Source organism: Heptranchias perlo, chromosome 3, assembly GCF_035084215.1.
Source record: "Heptranchias perlo isolate sHepPer1 chromosome 3, sHepPer1.hap1, whole genome shotgun sequence".
Classification (NCBI taxonomy): Eukaryota; Metazoa; Chordata; class Chondrichthyes; order Hexanchiformes; family Hexanchidae; genus Heptranchias; species Heptranchias perlo.
The window spans coordinates 137,472,599-137,491,259 of NC_090327.1; the positions used below are offsets into that span (position 1 = coordinate 137,472,599).

The 18,661-nt window shown below is 44.8% G+C and overlaps 1 protein-coding gene across 6 annotated transcripts in view; it reads right to left on the reverse strand.

Moving 5' to 3' along the window:
• Positions 1–649: 649 nt before the first annotated feature.
• Positions 650–18,661, reverse strand: part of LOC137320261 (sperm-associated antigen 1-like) — a 202,524-nt gene continuing 184,512 nt past the window's right edge. For all 6 annotated transcript variants that reach the window (XM_067982047.1, XM_067982044.1, XM_067982043.1 and 3 more), the window contains 2 exons: positions 16,349–16,765; positions 650–1,691 (listed from right to left, as the gene is read on the reverse strand). In XM_067982047.1, the coding sequence (XP_067838148.1) occupies positions 1,557–1,691; positions 16,349–16,765 (552 nt within the window). In that variant the 3' untranslated portion in view covers positions 650–1,556. The remainder of the gene's footprint in view (positions 1,692–16,348; positions 16,766–18,661) is intronic.

Here is an 18,661-nt window from a genome sequence, read left to right on the forward strand (position 1 = left end):
TTGGGAGACAGTGTTCTAGATTTCCACTACCCTTTGTGTGAAGAAGTGATTTCTGACATCACCCCGATGTATTTTGTATTCAAGCTCGAGATAAAGGCCAACATTCCATTAACCTTTTAAATTATTTTCTGTACCTGTACATTAGCTTTTAGTGGTTTCTGTAACCCCCTAAAGCACAGTTCCTAACTTCTCGCCATTTAGAAAATTCTTGTTGCATTCATAGCAGGGCTGAGATCAGTAACTCATCACATAGGAAACTAAGGGGCAATTGAGTCCTAGGCCTCAGTGATACCTTCATAGACTTATATTGCACCATCAGGAAACGACTGCACATCCTAAACGAAACGTCTTTACATTTTCATGTTCAGTGTAACGGTTATAAGTTATGGCTAGTGAGGGTACAAGGAGGAGCAACGGTGGATGAACAGATTCCCACAAATTATAATGATTAAAAGACCAAATTAAAAAAAAATAGAACAATCAGATCTGGCAATAGGTGTGTTCAACTCTGGAAGAACTCCCTTTTAACCACAAGTTACACCAGTCGGCATCACACTATAACATACATTTTGTGAATCAAGGCTTCTGGTGAGCAAGGCTCTATACTGGGAGCATCATGCAAAATTACCAGGGACCGAAGGAGAAGGAATCATTACAAGTATAGTTTATTATTTCAGTGCATGAACAACAGGCTCAATCAATCAGTTTTTGCATTTCCCTGACCTTAACTGAGGGACTGCATTAGAGTGCATAAAGTTTTATCAGAGACAAACAAATCTCAAATAGTACAGCAGTAAAATAATATACACAAATTTACTGCATTCTAAAGAACTGCATTACATTCAACGTTTCTCAATAGACATCCTTGCTGAGCCGAATTCCTCTTTGATCACAGGCATAAATTAATATTCTTGGACAGGCAATCCACAAACAAAGCTTACTGCATTCTAATTCAGGACTAATCAGAGTATAAGCACTCCTGAGAGTTAAAGAAGAGTTACTACCTATTCTGATACATGGAGCTTTGTAACAATCCAAAGCTAAAATACCAGATGATATTTCTAGAGGTAGAACAGAGTTGAAGTAATGACAACATAAACAATAGAAAATAAATGCTTATTGCCCTTATGTTACCAGTGGGAACACAACACAAATTTATGTTGAATTCCAGTTCAACATAAGGAATTAACCGGATTTGCTGGTTTATATTTGGGGACTGATGTCACAACACTGAAAATGATTTGTTGCCCCTGTCAGTAAACTATAATGGGCTAACAAATAAAACAGATCAGTTTATAGAACAGTTTTATATGTATGGACTTTTATGAAACAGATACTTGTGAATGAATTTGATGGGGAGGGGCAAGGTACTTTAGTGAAAGATTAGCAAAATAATTTCTAGGTCATCAGATGTTAGTTTCGAGGAAGATGAATTGAGTATGGGGAAGAAGAAATAAGTAGAAAAAAGTGTGCAGCACAAGTCATACAATTTTCATCGTTCTAAACCTCCTGAGTAACATATATTGTATATTAACCTTGTGACTCCTGCAAAATAATTAACACCATATATCATAGCCTCTTGCTAGATTCTGTACATCTTCAGAGGTGAAGTCATCACTCTTCATCTGTAAGAGACTGGTAAAGAGTTCTTGCACTTGTTCCCTTTCTTTACCTACAAGCACCGACACCATCTGCACAAAAATAAAATTCACTTAGTTTAGAACTGCAGGCCAAGAGTCATTTAACCCCAAAAATCATTAAATGAGTCTGTAGGGGCACAAGTTGTTAATAATTGTTCTAATATCTTCTGCAATCTAGTTTCATGAAATAGTGCAACTGACACAGTATATAATTTTGTTGACTCAGTTTTAATTTTGTTGACTCAGTTTTAAGATTATGATTTTATCAAACATTCATTCATATATAAATTTATTTTATGTATAGTGCATCTTGTGTCACAATTTTTCAGTCATGTTTTAGATGTCAACATCTATGCTGCCTATCTGTTTATGTTAATCTATGGCCTAGAAATTAGATACTGCAATGCCTGTTTCTTGGGAAATTGGATTGTGACCAACTGCAACTTGCACCGTGTCTGTTGCGGTCAATTTTCTTGGGCCACCGGGACTTTTTTTAATTCGTTCATGGGATGTGGGCGTTGCTGGCGAGGCCGGCATTTATTGCCCATCCCTAATTGGCCTTGAGAAGGTGGTGGTGAGCCGCCTTCTTGAACCGCTGCAGTCCGTGTGGTGAAGGTTCTCCCACAGTGCTGTTAGGAAGGGAGTTTCAGGATTTTGACCCAGCGACGATGAAGGAACGGTGATATATTGCCAAGTCGGGATGGTGTGTGACTTGGAGGGGAACGTGCAGGTGGTGTTGTTCCCATGTGCCTGCTGCTCTTGTCCTTCTAGGTGGTAGAGGTCGCGGGTTTGGGAGGTGCTGTTGAAGAAGCCTTGGCGAGTTGCTGCAGTGCATCCTGTGGATGGTGCACACTGCAGCCACGGTGCGCCGATGGTGAAGGGAGTGAATGTTTAGGGTGGTGGATGGGGTGCCAATCAAGCAGGCTGCTTTGTCCTGGATGGTGTCAAGCTTCTTGAGTGTTGTTGGAGCTGCACTCATCCAAGCAAGTGGAGAGTATTCCATCACACTCCTGACTTGTGCCTTGTAGATGGTGGAAAGCTTTGGGGAATCAGGAGGTGAGTCACTCGCCGCAGAATACCCAGCCTCTGACCTGCTCTTGTAGCCACAGTATTTATATGGCTGGTCCAGTTAAGTTTCAGGTCAATGGTGACCCCCAGGATGTTGATGGTGAGGGATTCGGCGATGGTAATGCCGTTGAATGTCAAGGGGATGTGGTTAGACTCTCTCTTGTTGGAGATGATCATTGCCTGGCACTTGTCTGATGCAAATGTTACTTGCCACTTATGAGCCCAAGTCTGGATGTTGTCCAGGTCTTGCTGCATGCGGGCTCGGACTGCTTCATTATTTGAGGGGTTGCGAATGGAACTGAACACTGTGCAATCATCAGCGAACATCCCCATTTCTGACCTTATGATGGAGGGAAGGTCATTGATGAAGCAGCTGAAGATGGTTGGGCCTAGGACGCTGCTCTGAGGAACTCCTGCAGCGATGTCTTGGGGCTGAGATGATTGGCCTCCAATGACCACTACCAACTTCCTTTGTGCTAGATATGACTCCAGCCACTGGAGAGTTTTCCCCATGATTCCCATTGACTTCAATTTTACTAGGGTCAAATGCTGCCTTGATGTCAAGGGCAGTCACTCTCACCTCACCTCTGGAATTCAGCTCTTTTGTCCATGTTTGGACCAAGGCTGTAATGAGGTCTGGAGCTGAGTGGTCCTGGCGGAACCCAAACTGAGCATCAGTGAGCAGGTTATTGGTGAGTAAGTGCCGCTTGATAGCACTGTCGACGACACCTTCCATCATTTTGCTGATGATTGAGAGTAGACTGATGGGGCAGTAATTGGCTGGATTGGATTTGTCCTGCTTTTTGTGGACAGGACAAACCTGGGCAATTTTCCACATTGTCGGGTAGATGCCAGTGTTGTAGATGTACTGGAACAGTTTGGCTAGAGGCGCAGCTCGTTCTGGAGCACAAGTCTTCAGCACTGCAGCCGGGATCTTGTAGGGGCCCATAGCCTTTGCTGTATCCAGTGCGCTCAGCCGTTTCTTGATATCCCGTGGAGTGAATCGAATTGGCTGAAGACTGGCTTCTGTGATGGTGGGGATGTCGGGTGGAGGCCGAGATGGATCATCCACTTGGCATTTCTGGCTGAAGATGGTTGCAAACGCTTCACCCTTGTCTTTTGCATTCACATGCTGGACTCCGCCATCATTGAGGATGGGGATGTTTGCAGAGCCTCCTGCTCACGTTAGTTGTTTAATTGTCCACCACCATTCACGACTGGATGTGGCAGGACTGCAGAGCTTTGGTCTGATCCATTGGTTGTAGAATTGCTTAGCTCTGTCTGTAGCATGTTGCTTTCGCTGTTTAGCATGCATGTAGTCCTGAGTTGTAGCTTCACCAGGTTGGCACCTCATTTTTAGGTACGCCTGGTGCTGCTCCTGGCATGCTCTTCTACACTCCTCATTGAACCAGGGTTGATCCCCTGGCTTGTTGGTAATGGTAGAGTGAGGGATATCCCGGGCCATGAGGTTACAGATTGTGCTGGAATACAATTCTGCTGCTGCTGATGGCCCACAGCGTCTCATGGATGCTGGAGGCTGCCACCAAAAAGGTAAGTAAAACATTACCTTATTCCTAATGTGAAGCAGGAGTAGGAGGAATGGTTCTCCGGGCCCCACCGATCAAACCCCACCCCCCCGGACTGACCGTCGGCCAACGTCCCTGCCGGCCCCTGCACTCGGCAACTCCCTGGTAGCACATTTGCCTTGCTCTCTCCCTCCCCACCGTCAAAAGCCTCCTAAACACCTCCTTTTGAACCTTGATTTCACTGCCTCCTGATCCCTCTCTTGTTTCTCTCCCTTCTGTTCAGCATCTACTCATTATCCTCGTTCCTGTAAAGTGCTGTTCGATGTCTCTCAGTACATGAGGAGATCTATAGAAATGTAAGTTGTTACTTGTTTCTTATTTTTATCCATAAGCAACACCACACGTCGTTTACTTAAAAAAAGGATATGTGGGAGTGACTTCCAGGCTGTAGCCTTGGCCCGAAGTTTGACAGGCAGCGATTGAATCAGCTGTGCTCAGATTGTGCCCCTGGCTCTCCCCCATTACTAACCTCCCACTGCAGGTTGTTAGGTCAGTGGATGGGCACTTCATTTCACCTGGGCCAAAGGGCATTAGTGGTACGGGGCTTCTTTGGCACCCACTTGCTCCGCGCACCAGGAAACTGGGGTGGCCACCCATCCATTATGGGGGGAGGGGGGAGGAGAACGAGTGCCAGATCACACACCCCTACCTCGGTTCCAATCAGCCTCCCACCCCCACCCTCGAGTACGGGTGGGAAATACAAGAAGTTATTTATTTATTTTTAAACGGCCCTTTCAGGGGTCCACGTCCCATACAAGGCTTGGACCCCATCGGTGGGGCCCACACGCACCCTTGTGGCCAGTATGCCTCATCTCTCTCAGTGTACCAGTTGGCAATGAAACGCCAGCTCCCAACTGAGGCCCAGTAGCAGGAACTCTCAGCTTAGGGAGTCGCCATCCCGGCCTATCATTTGCCCTGTAAAGGGCAGATGGATATCCCACCGCTTACAAGGCAATGCAGAAACTGGTGAAAACCACAGGCCTGATGTAACCTGGGTCTCCTCTGTTTCCTTGAGGGTTCTACTGGTCCCCTAATGAAGTTATGGCAGGAGACCAATAGAACCCCTATGGAATTGTGGGGCACTCATCTTGGGACTTCGATGGTGTTAGAAGATTTGCTAACTTTGCTCTTGCAGGTTATGTGGTATCTGAACCCCCTCACTTGCCTTGCCATCAGTTTTCTCTATATCACCACATAGCATGGTGCATGCAGCTTTGGAATTAAAGCTAGATAGCCATATTAACAAGAATAACCATATAAACATGTTAGATTAGCTCGATCACCTTCCCTTCAAATGCAATAAAGAATAAATTAAAGTGAAAGATATGTTTTGTTTCCTATACTTAATCAATTGGGAAACAAAAAAAATTAACGTTATAATAGAGGTCATAATTTATCAGAGAACTTTGGTTCAGGGTGTATAATTGTAAGGAAATCACCTACTTAACCTACTCAATATTCTTCACACACTTCAAAATAACCTTTTGAACTCTGTGTTATTAGCTATTCCTCTGATGAGTTAACACATAATGGTTCTCTTTTTGTCTGCCTATTGCCCCCTCTCCTTCTTCCTAGACCATTCATTTTTCAAAAAAGCTCAACATTCAACAAGGCCCCACTACTCCCACAGCTTCAATCCCTAGTCATGGCCAGCAAAGACTTCTCTGTTTCCAAAACTTCTAATTAATGTAAAGACCAACACATTCTTATTGTAGACTTGCAAGTGACCTTCAATTTTCTTAAAACTACATTACCTAAGCAACTTAGTAAAGTGGATAATGTGCTCTGAAATAGGGATGCACACTACATAATAAGAGCAATACCTAATCGTAACCTGCCACTCACCCGACAAGCCTACCGCTCTGCTATGGGCTTGGTCCCAATCTGTTGCTTGGTCCCTATCTGTTGCTTGGGCCTCTGCCCCATGGCCCACAAGCAATGCCCCAGGGAGATGTGGTAATATTTACAAAATAACTGTAAACTTCAGACTTTGTTAGAAAATATAAATTGAAGAGATATCTCTGGCAAAGTATTTGCAATGTTATCTGCTTCTTTTATAAATACACAATTTGCAAAATAAACATAGAAAAATAATCATGGGAGATTTTAACTATCCCCAAATAAACTGGCAAGAAGAGGTAGGTAAAGGGAAAAGAGAATAGAGTTTTTACAGAGTGTACAGGACTAATTTCTTACCCAGTACGTAAGAAGTCCAACAAGAAAGGAATCACTGCTGGATCTAGTAATTGGAAATGAACCAGAGCAGACAAGAGAAGTAAGTGTAGGGGAACATCTAAGCAATAGCGATCATAACATAATAAGGTTTAAGATAATAGGCTCGATTTTGGAAGCCAAGTGCGGGTGCGTTGTGGGGCGGTGGGGGTGGGGGGGGGAGGGGGGTGGGGTGGCTCCGAAAATCGGGGAAATCCCGAGCGGGTTCAGAACCCGGCTCTAACCCGCAGACTTCTGGGTTCCCCACTGATGAGTCTGGGTGAGCGCACGAGCCTCCCAAATGCAGAAGTCCCACTGGCAATTAATGCTGGTGGGATGATAGTTAGTTAGATAGTTGAAGTACTTAAAGTACTTAATTTTGTGCACATTGAGGCAGGGGTCCGATTTTCAAACATCCTCAGCATGTTTCCCGTGCTGTGGGAAACACTCCACGTTCTACCAGACGTGTTTCAGCCAGCAGCCATTCAAATGCTTGTTTGACTCTCGGGGAGAAAAGGTGAGTTCTTGCACACAAACTTTTGGCTGCGAGATCGTTGTGTTTTCCTCAGCCAGACGGAGAGGGCAGTGGGATTCCACGCAGTGGCTGGCTTCCCACGGGTGCAGGGTGCACCCATATAGCAGTCTGAGCACTTCCACATGAGCCAGAAGTGGAAGTGCTCAGACTGCTATATGGGTGCACCTTCTATGATACCCCTTTCATCATCAGAAAGGGGTATCACTCCATCAACACTCAGATCGTTTGTGACCACCGCAAAAGATTCCTTCATGTGTGCGCCAGATTCCCTTGCAGCTGCCACAATTCCTTCATTCTGAGGGAATCCAACATCCCGTCCCACTTCCACACACCGAACACCCTTAAGGGATGGGTCCTCGGGGACAAGGGATATCATAGAATCATAGAAGGTTACAGCACTGAAGGAGGCCATTCGGCCCATCGAGTACGTGCCAGCTCTATGCATGAGCAATCCAGCTAGTTCCACTGCCCCGCCCTATCCCCGTAGCCCTGCACTTTTTTTCCTTTCAAGTATTATCCAGTTCCCTTTTGAAGGCCATGATTGAATCTGCCTGCACTACCCCCTCAGGCAGTGCATTCCAGATCCTAACCACTCACTGTGTAATAAAGTTTTTCCTCATATCTCTATTGGTTCTGTTGCCAATCACTTTAAATCTATGTCCTCTAGTTCTTGACCCTTCTGCCAATGGGAACAGTTTCTCTCTGTTTACTCTGCCTAGACCCTTCATGGTTTTGAATACCTCTATCAAATCTCCTCGCAACCTTCTCTGTTCCACGGAGAACAATCCCAGCTTCTCCAGTCTATCCACTTAATTTATGTCCTTCATCCCTGGAACCATTCTAGTAAATCTTTTCTGCACTCTCTCTAAGGCCTTCACATCCATCCAAAAATGCGGTGCCCAGAACTGGACACAATACTCCAGTTGTGGCTGAACCAGTGTTTTATAAAGGTTCATCATGACTTCCTTGCTTTTGTACTCTATGCTTCTATTTATAAAGCCCAGAACCTCGTATACTTTTTTAACCACTTTCTCAACCTGCCCTGCCACCTTCAAAGATTTGTGCACATATACCCAGATCTCTCTGTTCCTGTACCCCTTTTAGAATTGCGCCCTCTAGTTTATATTGCCCCTCCTCATTATTCCTACTGAAATACATCACCTCGCATTTTTCTGCGTTAAACTTCATCTGCCATGTGTCCGCCCATGCCACCACCCTGTCTATATCCTCTTGAAGTCTATCGCTATCCTCCTCACTGTTCACTACCCTTCCAAGTTTTGTGTCATGTGCAAATTTTGAAATTGTGCCCTGTACACCCAAGTCCAAGTCATTAATATATATCAAGAAAAGCAGTGGTCCCAGCACAAACCCCTGGGGAACACCACTGTACACCTCTCTCCAGTCCGAAAAACAACCGTTCACCACCAATTTTGTATTCATGTTGCTATTGTCCCCTTTATTCCATGGGCCACAATCTTAATAGCAAGCCTACCATGTGGCACTTTATCAAATGCTTTTTGAAAATCCATATACACCACATCAACTGCATCTACCCTCTCTGTTACCTCATCAAAAAACTCTATCAAGTTGGTTAAACACAATTTGCCTTTAACAAATCCGTGCTGGCTTTCCTTAATCAATCCACACTTGTCCAAGTGACTGTTAATTCTGTCCCAGATTATTGTTTCCAAAAGTTCCCCCACCGCCGAGGTTAAACTGACTGGCCTGTAGTTGCTGGGTTTATCCTCACACCCTTTTTTGAACAAGGGTGTAACATTTGCAATTTTCCAGTCCTCTGGCACCACTCCTGTATCTAAGGATATCTGGAAGATTATGGCCAGTACCTCCGCAATTTCCTCCCTTACTTCCCTCAGCGTCCTGGGATGCATCCCATCCGGACCAGATGACTTATCTACTTTAAGTATAGCTAGCCTTTCTAGTACCTCCTCTTTATCAATTTTTAGCGCATCCAGTATCTTAACTATATCTTCCTTTACTGAGATTCTGGCAGCATCTTCTTCCTTGGTAAAGACAGATTCAAAGTACTCATTTAGTACCTCGGCCATGCCCTCTGCCCCCACGAGTAGATCTCCTTTATGGTCCCTAATCTCTCCACCCCTCCTCTTACTACCCGTTTACTGTTAACATGTCGATAGAAGACTTTTGGATTCCCTTTTATGTTGGTTGCCAGTCTATTCTCATACTCTCTCTTTGCCCCTCTTATTTCCTTTTTCACTTCCCCTCTGAACTTTTTATATTCTGCCTGGTTCTCACTTGTGTTATCAACCTGACATCTGTCATATGCTGCTTTTTTCTGCTTCATCTTACTCTCTATCTCCTTTGTCATCCAGGGAGCTCTGGCTTTAGTTGCCTTTATGTCCACTGCACACGTGGCTCATGACACCTCTGCGGAATCCCATCACCAAGCAACAGCGTCAAAATAAAGACAGCCACATCGCCACCAGATCTACAATTGAGCATGCTACAGGGCTGCTCAAGATGCGCTTCAGGTGCCCTGATCGTTCTGGGGGAGCGCTTCAATACGCATCAGACAGAGTGGGATTATTGAAGTGTGCTGTGCCCGGCATAATGTGGCATAATGGAGAGGGGTGCCGCTTGAGGAGGCCCCATCCACATCTGCCACCCACATTGAGGAGGAGAAGGCGGAGGAAGAGGAACCCATGGGCAGAGCAGCGGCTCACCAGGCTGCTCGTGAGGCCAGGGAGTCACTGATATGTGAACATCAGACAGTGTGAAGAGTCCAGTCCTCACACCACCTGGATAGAGCAGCGCCCACACCAGCGGCCCCCCCGCGCAAAACAGTCCTGCAACTACACATACACCCACTGTAGAGTGACCCAATGGATGGCATCAAGTGTCGCCGTTCATGGTGAACCTCATGAAAGGGCCCTGTCACAAAAGTCAGTCAAGAATGGGCAAGACGTAGCAGTAGTGATGACAATTATAAAATTTAATGAGAGTTTAACAAAAAACAAATATAAATGAAAAACATGACCAACCGTCCAGCACCCTTGTGCAAACCCTTCGTGCTCACAAAACCTTCGCCTTTCTCTTCCGACTACTTCTATGTGGTGCTTCCCCTGTGGCTGCAGCAGAGGTAGTGGCAGGTTGCTCTTGTTCATGCCCTGACCGATTAGATGCTTTGGGCCTACGCCCTCTGGGTTTCGGTACCCGTGAGGTCCCCTCCAAAGACTGTTCCACCTGCACCTGTGCAGAGGCAGACTCGGCCACCTAGAGAGGAGGCAGCATTGCGGGTACTGGTTGAGAGGGGGGCAACGGGTGAGATGTGGGAGCGCTTTGAGCGGCGTCCCCACTTCCATGTCCCCTTTCGTCATCATCCCTCCACTGGGCCAGGCCCACACCACTCCTACCACCCTGCTGGACAACAGTTTGGAGGACATGTCTGAAGCCTTGTAAGGCCAGTGCTAGTGTATCTGTCTGCCTGTTTAAGGCGGCCGAATGTTGTTCACTGTGAGTCCGAACAGCCGTTGTCAGGGCCTGAATGGACTCAGTTGTGAGCCGTGCTTGAAGCTCAATGGAGGCTAGCCTTCCCTCCATCGCAGACATTCCCGCACTTACCCGTGACAGTATCTTAGAGATGCCCTCATGTCCCTGTGACACTATCTCAGAGATTCCCTCCCTTACCTGTGTCACCATTCCACTCATGCAGGAGTTGGACTCCTCCATCCTCTGCGCTATTGTGAAGAGTGCGCGTGGCACCTGTTCCAGCACCTCGCAAATGTGCTGCTGTCCCTCGATCATTCTCCTTTTAAAGGATGGCCCCTAGGGTTCAGCATCTGTGTCCAGCTGAGCAGAGCCTGGAGAGGAGTGCTCCCACCAACGCGGACTCTCCACAGCTGCCCCTGCCACCAGTATCTGCTCGTGCTCACGTGTGTGTGGTGACTCACCAGGTGCCAACCCAGCTAACTGAGGACTAGGACCCACCGAGGTGTGAGTAGCTGCGCTGGTGGATGGCTCACTAAGATGTGACACTCAGAGGCTGACAGGTCCTCTGAGGAATCGCCCTCTGCCATCACAGCGGTCGCTGAAGGCCCTGTAAGAGAACAGAAGGCAATATTAAGCATCATCACAGATGTGTCATGTTGCGATGAGCAAACTGAGGTGTTGAAGATGGCAAGCACTGTTAACATCAATTCATATTGTGTGTGATGAATATTAAAGTTGTGTCACCAGACGTTTGTAGGGTACCAGTCTTGCCGTCCCCGATGGACAGGCACTCCAGGGTGCGGCTGAGCTCCAGCGCCTCCTGCTCAGTGTCTGTGAGGACGACTATTTGTTGTGGCCCCCCTCCAGTCCTCGCCCTCTCCTGTGCATTTTGCGCTCTCTTCTCCTAGAAGGGGAGAAAGTACAGACGTGAGTGAGTGATGGTGAAGTTGCCAACCGATGAATGCTTTGGTTTGGGTGAGGCTGACCCTGAAAGAGATGCATCAGAGGGTGAGTATGAGACAGAGCCATCCCATTGTATGAGGATTGGGTTGAGTGGTAGTGGTGGGGTGATTAATGGGGAGGTGAGGAAATGCTGAGGAAGTGCAGGTAAGTTGAGGATGAGCTTTGAGTGAGTGTAAGGAGTGATGTGATAGAGTAGTATTGGCAGTGCAGAATGAGTTGGGGGGTGGGGGCCGTGATGTGGAACACAGAATGCAGGCGAATCAATAAGTGTACTCACTTTGGCTGACCTAGTTAGGTCATTGAAGCGCTTCCTGCACTGGATCCCGGTGCGGGAGATGTTGCTGCTGCTGGTGACCTCCTCTGCCACCTCGAGCCAGGCCTTCTTGGTTGTAGAGGCAGGCCACTTCCTCCCGTCCGTGGGGTAAAACACTTCCCTCCTCCTCCTCACCCCGGCCAGTAGCAGCTGGAGTGAGGCATCGCTAAACCTTGGAGCAGCCTTGCCCCTGTGTTGCTCCATTGTGATTTCTGGGTCTTTGCTCCAGCAAAAGCCTTTGGAGCAATGGCCCTTTAAACAGAGCTCCTCCAGCTGACAGCCTGTGATGCGGGTGCGCAGTCCGCCTGCTGCACAGCTTTCCAACGGCAAACCTGGAAGCCACGTTAAGTGGCACCAATTCAATTGTGATCGCGAGGGAAACAGGCATATTTTATTGGTCGGGTTACCCACACTCCCATTCACCCCCGCTGCCATCCCGCCTCCATTCTAAAATCGGGGCCAATGATTGAGAAAGACGTAAGACAAAGACCAAAGTAATAGACTGGAAAAAAGCTAATTTTGAGGGGAAGGTAAACTGGAAAAAATATTGACAAAGAGTGGGAAATATTTAACACAGTGATCAAAAGAGTTCAGGAGAAATATATTCCGCTAAAAAACAAGAACAAACTAGCCAATAATGAAACACCATGGATGAATAAAGAGATAAGGGCAAAATTGAAACTAAAGAAAAAGGCAAACTCTAAGTACATAGACAATAAAGGAGACAAAAGGGAATACAAAGAAATTAGGAAAGAAGTCAAAAAAACAATTAGGTAGGCAAAGAGGAACTGCAAAATTAAATTATCAAAGAATATAAAAAGAAACAGTAAAGTATTCTACACATAAGGGGTACACAAGATAAACTCACAGGTAATGACAGTGAAATGACAGAATAACTGAATAATTACATTGCCTCAGTATTTACCAGGGAGACTAACAAGGTGGACATGATATTAGAAGAACAGATCAAAAACGATATCAAGACATTTAAGATGGAAAGGGGGGAGATAAATGATAAACTAATCAAACTTAGGGAGGATAAGACCCCTGGTCCAGATGGATTTTATCTGCACATACTAAAAGATGCTAGAGAAGAGATAGCAGAGGCACTATTATATATATATATATATGTAAAAATACAATAGAAAAGGGAATAGTGCCAGAGGACTGGCGGACAGCTAGTGTTAGTCCTATATTTAAAAAGGGAGATAGGACAAGTCCAGTGAACTATTATCCAGCCAGCTTAACATAGGTGGTAGGAAAGATAATGGAATCCTTACTCAAAGATGTAATAGAAAAACATCCAGAAACTGAAATATAATAAATAGTCAGCACGAATTTCAAAAAGGGAAGGTCATGCTTGACCAACCTTACTGAATTCTTTGAAGAAGTAACAGAAGATTAGATAACGGTAATGTACTAGATGTAATTTCCTTGGATTTTCAAAAGGGCCACATAAAATACTACATGGTAGACTCGTGACTAAGGTCAGAGCACATGGGAGTCAGGGGACAAGTAGGAGAATGAATAGCAAATTGGCTACAAAACAGAAACAGAGAGTAGGGGTTAAAGGTAGTTACTCAGACTAGCGGAAAGTGAGAAGTGGTGTTCCACAGGGATTGGTGCTGGGACCACTGTTGTTCCCCATTTACATAGATAATTTGGGCTCGGGAATCGGAAGTATAGTATCAAAATTTACAGACGACATCAAATTAGGGGGTATAGTTAATGATGAGGAAGAATCATAAAATCATACAAGAATGATAGAAAATTTATGGCACAGAAGGAGGCCACTAGGCCCATCATGTCCGCGCCGGCCGAAAATGAGCCACCCAGCCTAATCCCACTTTCCAGCACTTGGGCCGTGGCCTTCTAGGTTACGGCACCTCAAGTGCACATCCAAGTACTTTTTAAATGCGATGAGGGTTTCTGCCTCTACCACCCTTTCAGGCAGTGAGTTCCAGACCCCCACCACCCTCTGGGTGAAAAACATTTTCCTCAGCTCCCGTCTAATCCTTCTACCAATCACTTTAAATCTATGCCCCCTGGTTATTGACCTCTCTGCTAAGGGAAATGGGTCCTTCCTATCCACTCAATCTAGGGCCCTTTATAATTTTATACACCTCAATTAAATCTCCCCTCAGCTTCCTCTGTTCCAAAGAAAACAACCCCAGCCTATCCAATCTTTCCTCATAGCTAAAATTCTCCAGTCCTGGCAACATCCTTGTAAATCTCCTCTGTACCCTCTCCAGTGCAATTACATCCTTCCTGTAATGTGGTGACCAGAACTGTATGCAGTACTCAAGCTGTGGCCTAACTAGTGTTTTATACAGTTATATGCATAACCTCCCTGCTCTTATATTCTATGCCTCGGCTAATAAAGGAAAGTATCCCCTATGCCTTCTTAACCACCTTATCTACCAGTCCTGCTACCATCAGGGATCTGTGGACATGCACTCCAAGGTCCCTCACTTCCTCTACACCTCTCAGTATCCTCCCATTTATTGTGTATTCCCTTGACTTGTTTACCCTCTCTAAATGCATTACCTCACACTTCTCTGGATTGAATTCCATTTGCCACTTTTCTGCCCACCTGATCAGTCCATTGATATTTTCCTGCAGTCTATAGCTGTCCTCCTCACTATCAACCACATGGCCAATTTTTGTATCATCTGCAAACTTCTTAATCATGCCCCCTACATTTAAGTCCAAATCATTAATATATACCACAAAAAGCAAGGGACCTAGAACTGAGCCCTGTGGAACCCTACTGGAAACTGCCTTCCAGTCACAAAAACACTCCTCGACCATTACCTTTTGCTTCCTGCCACTGAGTCAATTTTGGATCCGACTTGCCACTTTCCCTTGGATCCCATGGGCTTTTACTTTTTTGACCAGTCTGCCATGTGGGACCTTGTCAAAAGCCTTGCTAAAATCCATGTAGACACCAAACACACTATCCTCATTGACCCGAGAAAGCGGTTAAAAAAGTATACGGGATCTTGGGCTTTACAAATCGAGGCATAGAGTACAAAAGCGAGGAGGTTATGATGAACCTTTATAAAACTGGAGTATTGTGTCCAGTTCTGGGCACCGCACTTTAGGAAAGATGTGAAGTCCTTTGAGAGGGTGCTGAAGAGATTTACTAAAATGGTTCCAGGGATGAGGGACTTCAGTTATGTGAATAGACTGGAGAAGCTGGGGTTGTTCTCCTTACAGCAGTGAAGGTTGGGAGGAGATTTGATAGAGGTGTACAAAATCATGAAGGGTCTAGATAGAGTAGATAGAGAGAAACTCTTCCCATTGGCGGAAGGATCGAGAACCAGAGGACAAAGATTTAAGGTGATTGGCAAAAGAACCAAAGGTGACATGAGGAAAAACTTTTTTATGCAGCAAGTGGTTATGATCTTGAATGCACTGCCTGAAAGGGTGATGGAAGCAGATTCAATCATGGCTTTCAAAAGGGAATTGGATAAGTACTCGAAGAGAAAAAATTTGGAGGGCTATGCAGAAAGGGAGGGGGATTGGAACTAATTGGATGGGCTTGACGATCCGGATTCTTTCCCCTCAGTCTGGTTCAGTAAAAACTGAAGTCGAATACATTTTAAAGTTCATCACAACTTTAATAGCAGGGTTCTTAGTCTGCAGCATTGATTTGGACTCCTGATAGAGTCCCTCTATGCTGGCAGAGCAAGAACAAGAAACATACAGAAATCCACACGTTTTTATACAAATCAATAGGGGTTGGAACATACTTAACGAGGGTCAACACCAATCATAAGCCGGGCATAGGTTGCCATGCGAGGTTACATTATTTCCGGCCAATCATAAATCGTCCATGTGCTGATCATGCTGCTGTTAGACATCAAAGGGGATACTTCCTCACCTTCCAACTTGGAATGTTCTTCCCTGTTCCTTCTGTTCCTTATCTCCCAACCTGGAATGTCTTTCAACTTTGGCTAAGCTTGTTACCTATATTGATCTGCCATAAACATGGAGACATTCAGACCAGTCCTTGAATCACATCAAAGACTCTACATTGCTAAGACCATGCAAACCTGCTGACTACGCAAACATATGGCCCAGCAGGAGGCCAGGCCACCTGTACCAATCTCAGTTACTAACTAATTAACCCTTTCTAACCATTTTGCATTCTGCTTCTTTGCCACGTAGGCATTTTAATATTTTACCGAAAACTGACCACGTAGGGATTCTCAGGCTGAATGGTCTCCTTCTGTGCTGTAACCATTCTATGATTCTAAGATAGCCACCAATAAATCCAATAAGGAATTCAGGAGAAAATTCTGTATTCAGAGAGTGGTTAGAATGTGGAACCTGTTACCATATGGAGTAGTTGAAGCGAATAGCATAGATGCATTTAAGGGGAAGCTAGATAAATACATGAGGGAGAAAGGAATAGGATATGTTGATCGGGTGTGTTGAAGTAAGGTGGGAGGAGGCTCATGTGGAGCATAAACACCGGCATAGACCTGTTGGGCCAAATGGCCTGTAAATTCTATGTAATTCTACATAATAATGTGGTTAAATTTTAAACACCACATACCTTAAACCTTTCTGCTTTGCACAGATGAACAAGATGCCAATACACAAGTTTGGGGTCCTTTTCTAAAAGGTGTTCTTTCAAAGCTTGAATAATCATGGTGAACACATCACCTTCCATTTTATTGCTCATCATGGATGGTAGGTCCTTTGGTTCTACATTTTTTAGCAGCTCTGCACAGGCAGTAAGATCCTTCTTGGCCTGCAACACACTTAAAGCTTGGCCAAATTCATATGCATTTGTAGGCTTTAAATTAGCTCCTTTTTCTGGAGGTGGATGAGAATTTCCAAAGGCTCTTTGTCCGGTTGATGGACCTTCACTTATTACAGCATGCTCCCCAGAATCCACTTTTCCAGCTTTGGGATTAGTTATAGTTTCTTGCCCAGTGGCATTCTTCTCCTCTTCATCACTGTCAGCAACCTTTAGAAGATAAAATGGTAGAATGTTTTTTGCAGCGAGTTGTAACAATCTGAAATGTACTGCCTGAAAGGGAGGTGGAAGCAGATTCAATAGTAACTTTCAAAAGGGAGTTAGATAAATACTTGAAGGGAAAAAAATACAGGGCTGTGGGAAAAGAGCAGGGGAATGTAACTAATTGGATAGCTCTTTCAAAGAGCCGGCAAAGGCACGATGGGCTGAATGGCCTCCTTCTGTGCTGTACCTACAATGATACTATGAATTCAAAAACTCTAAACTTTGTGGTCTATTGAACTCTGCAGCAGTACTAATTACTACTTTAAAGCAAAGAAAAAAGTTGCAAAGAAAATAAAAGTGTTAAAGGTTGTATAAAGTTAGGATACTGGATTGGGGAGGGAGGCAGCTGGAAGCATAGGAGATGAACCTAAAAAAGTGTTTGTTAGCTCAAGATCCAGATTCCCTATCACTCATATCTCATGACAGCAGTACTGTCTTCACTGGTAGTGCTGTAACATAAATGAGGCAGCATTAATGTTTCTGGTGGCACAGGATTTTCATGCCAAAAAATGTATTTTCCTTTGTGATGCTAGAGGCACGCCATAATATATAAAACATATATCGTGACATATATAAGACATATAGCATGACATATATAAGACATATATTGTGACATATATAGGACATATGGCGTGACATATATAAAACATATATTGTGACATATATAGGACATATGGCGTGACATATATAAGACATATGGCGTGAGCTGCCCTTGGTTTTGGATGGTTGAGCACTTATCCTGTACATTCAGGCTATCACTGTGATTTTAACACAGTATGGACCTTCCCTAGCTAGGAAGGAAGTCACTATCGTGATTTTCAATAACTTTACATACACAAGAGTATGTGTGTAGTTTTTCTCCACTGATGCCTGCACTCTGATATATATGGGGGTGATTCCAGACCACAAGAAGTCTATGGATGTGGTATATGAAAGAGGTTTATATCTCATTGCTTGAGACTAAGCTTTACCATTTTTGCCTAGGCAATGAAATATTGTACTACAGCAGGTCTATACTGCAGCAAAACACTCCATCTCAGGGGTCAAGAAAGACTAGCATACTTGATTCACAACAGATTAACATTACAATAATTACATTACTTGATTTAAAGAGAGGAGTGAAACCAGAGCCCCAAGGAACACTCGTTGATGGAAAAAGAGTCAGAGGATGAGACATAAACTGTAGCATAGATAGAGCAATTTGAAAAGAAATTAGCTGGCCGTAAACATAGCTTGTTGAAGCATAAGAAACATTAGGAGGAGAAACAGAGGTAACAGATATAATGTAAAGTAAAAGATCATTGCATGATAGCTAGGTATATGGAGCAGATAGTGCACCATTAAGATGACATCAAAACCAATACCATCACATGACAATATATTTACTATAAGTTTATAATTTTATAGTTGTTTATCTTCTCAATAAATTTAAGCATATTAATCAGAAAATAATTTCTTGTCTCCCCATTGGCTTGGTGGGTAAATGCACTCACCTGTTACAGTACTGAGTCACAGGGATCAGGAAGACCTCAGGTTCAATGCCTAGCCTGTGTTGCTAGCTAATCTCAGCCAAGGCAGCAGTGAGTATACTACAAGTGGACTCATTGGGCTCGATTTTGCAATGGTGGCGGGTTGGCAGCAAGTGTGGGGGGGGGGGGTGGTGAAGGTACGTGTGCCAAACCCGCATGAACCAAACTTACCCTTTCCGACGCGATCGCATATTGATTGCTGATGATTAACATCCTCTACGGGTTTCGCGCCTGGCAGCCTGCATGAATGACAGGCTGACTGCCGTCAGGAGCTGCAATTGGATGGGGGGGGGGGTGCATAGAGTACAAAAGC